The 2,500-nt window shown below is 43.1% G+C and overlaps 1 protein-coding gene across 1 annotated transcript in view; it reads left to right on the top strand.

Annotated features, from left to right (window-relative positions):
* Positions 1-2,500, top strand: part of LOC113809952 (leucine-rich repeat and immunoglobulin-like domain-containing nogo receptor-interacting protein 1) — a 145,076-nt gene that overhangs the window by 140,814 nt on the left and 1,762 nt on the right. Inside the window, exons 8-9 of the mRNA XM_070129947.1 lie at positions 646-760; positions 1,163-1,298. Of these exons, the coding sequence (XP_069986048.1) occupies positions 646-760; positions 1,163-1,298 (251 nt within the window). The remainder of the gene's footprint in view (positions 1-645; positions 761-1,162; positions 1,299-2,500) is intronic.

The raw sequence follows: 2,500 nt of genomic DNA on the forward strand, positions 1-2,500 counted from the left end.
TTGTAAGGAGGTCGTCTTGTAAGGGGTCATCTTCTAGTGGGGTCATCTTTTAAGCAGGTCATCGACTAATAGAGTCATCTTCTACGGGGTCGTATTCTAAGGGGTCATCTTTTAAGGGGTCCATCTTCTAAGAGGTCATCTTCTATGGGGTCATCTTCAAAGGGGATCATCTTCTATGACTCTGCACCTTGTCACCTGCATCACCTGTATCTTTCCCACTTCCTTCTTTTAGAGTTTTCATCTTCTGATAAGGTGTACAATCTAGCTCGAAACGTCATGATTTTTTTTTCTTATTCTTCATGTGTGTCTCGCGTTTTCCCCTGTTTTTCTTTTTCGTTTTTTGTACATGTTTGTATCTTACAATATGTTTTGTTTTTCCTTTGTTTTTTCTTTTTTCTTTTTGGTGTGTGTGTTCGCGGTTTCATTCTCTCTCTCTCTCTCTCTCTCTCTCTCTCTCTCTCTCTCTCTCTCTCTCTCTCTCTCTCTCTCTCTCTCTCTCTCTCTCTCTCTCTCTCTCTCCCTCTCTCTCTCTCTCTCTCTCTCTCTCTCTCTCTCTCTCTCTCTCTCTCTCTCTCTCTCTCTCTCTCTCTCTCTCTCTCTCTCTCTCTCTCTCGCCTTTGCTTGAACTTCCTTTCTTTTCGCCAGAGGACTCAGGAACGTCACCCAAATCTCCATCAAGGAATCTGATTTGGGCGTGATGCGAGAAGAGGCGTTCAGCGGACTCCAGAACGTGGGCGAGCTGCGGATTATCAGCAATAAGGTGGGTGGGAGTTGGGTCTGTGCGGCTCGTCTTCTGGAGGTAACATTCTGGGTTGAGCAGTCTGTGTTTGTGTATTTTTTTCTCTCTCTCTCATTTTTTTTAACATGAAAAAGGGCAGAGTGATATGTTTCGAAATCTTCCTTAGTTCCATCGACAGGTTTTCTCTCTCTCTCTCTGTCTGTCTCTCTCTCTCTCTCTGTCTGTCTCTCTCTCTCTCTCTCTCTCTCTCTCTCTCTCTCTCTCTCTCTCTCTCTCTCTCTCTCTCTCTCTCTCTCTCTCTCTCCCTCTCTCTCTCTCTCTCTTCCTTTATATTTCTCACGCTCTCTTCCATAACACAAACATAACAGAACCTCTCCCACCATGCTCTTATCCCTCCCTTCTTGCTCTGTGTTGCCATTTCAGGTGGATGTCCTGGAGTCCCTGGAGATCCTTCAGGAGTCCAACGTCGACGGGGTCATCGTCACGGGGAACCACTTCCTTCAGGTCACGCGTCAGAGTCCCTTCCGGATCCAGGCTAATCTACGCTCTGTTGTGACGGGTAAGGAAGGTCTCGTCGGCAGGGCTTTGGGCGAATTTCAGTTCTCCATTATATAGAAATAGATAGAACGGACATCGATGCTCAAAGAGTAAATGGATAGATAAATAGATTAGATAAACAAAGAAAAAGAAAATTACTTATCGTTGCTAGCCTCAGAGTAATCAATTTAATCATATCTAATTTAGTCTCCCAATGATAATATTTCCCAGCCTTACATTAACCTTTGATCTACCTGCTTATACAATTTCTTATCCTGGATTTTTTCTCTCAAGATTATATTTTTTCCGATAGAATTATCAAAACATGAAGTCTGAATTCAGAATAGATTCAGTTGGAATGTACTAAATTTTAGATTAAAAATGAAATTATTAAACTCTACTCTCTGGTGTCTAGTAAAAAAGAAAAGAAAAAAAAACACTTGGAAGCAGATAAAATAATGCACAGACGCTAATGTTTATTTTTAGAATTTGTTCTTCTTTTAACATATCCATTATATATCTTTTGTAACTGGAAATGTGATTCGAGTCTCAAAGATTACATTGTGCGAATAACAAACTCAATTTTATGCTTCGAGAGAGAGAAAAAACATATCAATTGATATCATTCAATTGTCATATATTAAGAACTTATCGTGTATCTGATAATGTGTGATTAAGATAATTTATATGCATTTCTGATAAATTAGCAATTTGGTATTAAATGCAAACCCCCAGAAAGGTTGTTTATCTACGATCAGAAATCACGTGTCGACATCAGTGATAGCTATTAGTCATATCAATGTAACAAACACTAGCGTGACCCTTAGGTGACTCCCCGTTTCAGCTGCTCCCCTAGCGTGACCTCCTCCTCCCCTACTTCCCTTGGATGACTCCCTGTTTCGGCTGTTTCCCCTGATCCCTATATTCCCCCAGCGTGATGCCCTGTTCCCCTAGAGTGACCTACCCTTTCCCTTGTTCCCCTAGCGTGATGCTTCATTGCCCTGTCCCCCTAGAGTGACCCACCCTTCCCCCTGTTCCCCTAGCTTGACCTAGCCTTTTCTCTGTTCCCCTAGCTTGACCTAGCCTTTTCTCTGTTCCCCTAGCGTGACCCACCTTTCCCCCTGTTCCCCTAGCATGACCCACCCCTTCCCTTGTTCCCCTAGCCTGACGCCCCATTCCCCTGTTCCTCTTGTTCCCCTAGCGTGACCCAACCTTCCCCCTGTT

Source organism: Penaeus vannamei, chromosome 14, assembly GCF_042767895.1.
Source record: "Penaeus vannamei isolate JL-2024 chromosome 14, ASM4276789v1, whole genome shotgun sequence".
Taxonomy (NCBI): Eukaryota; Metazoa; Arthropoda; class Malacostraca; order Decapoda; family Penaeidae; genus Penaeus; species Penaeus vannamei.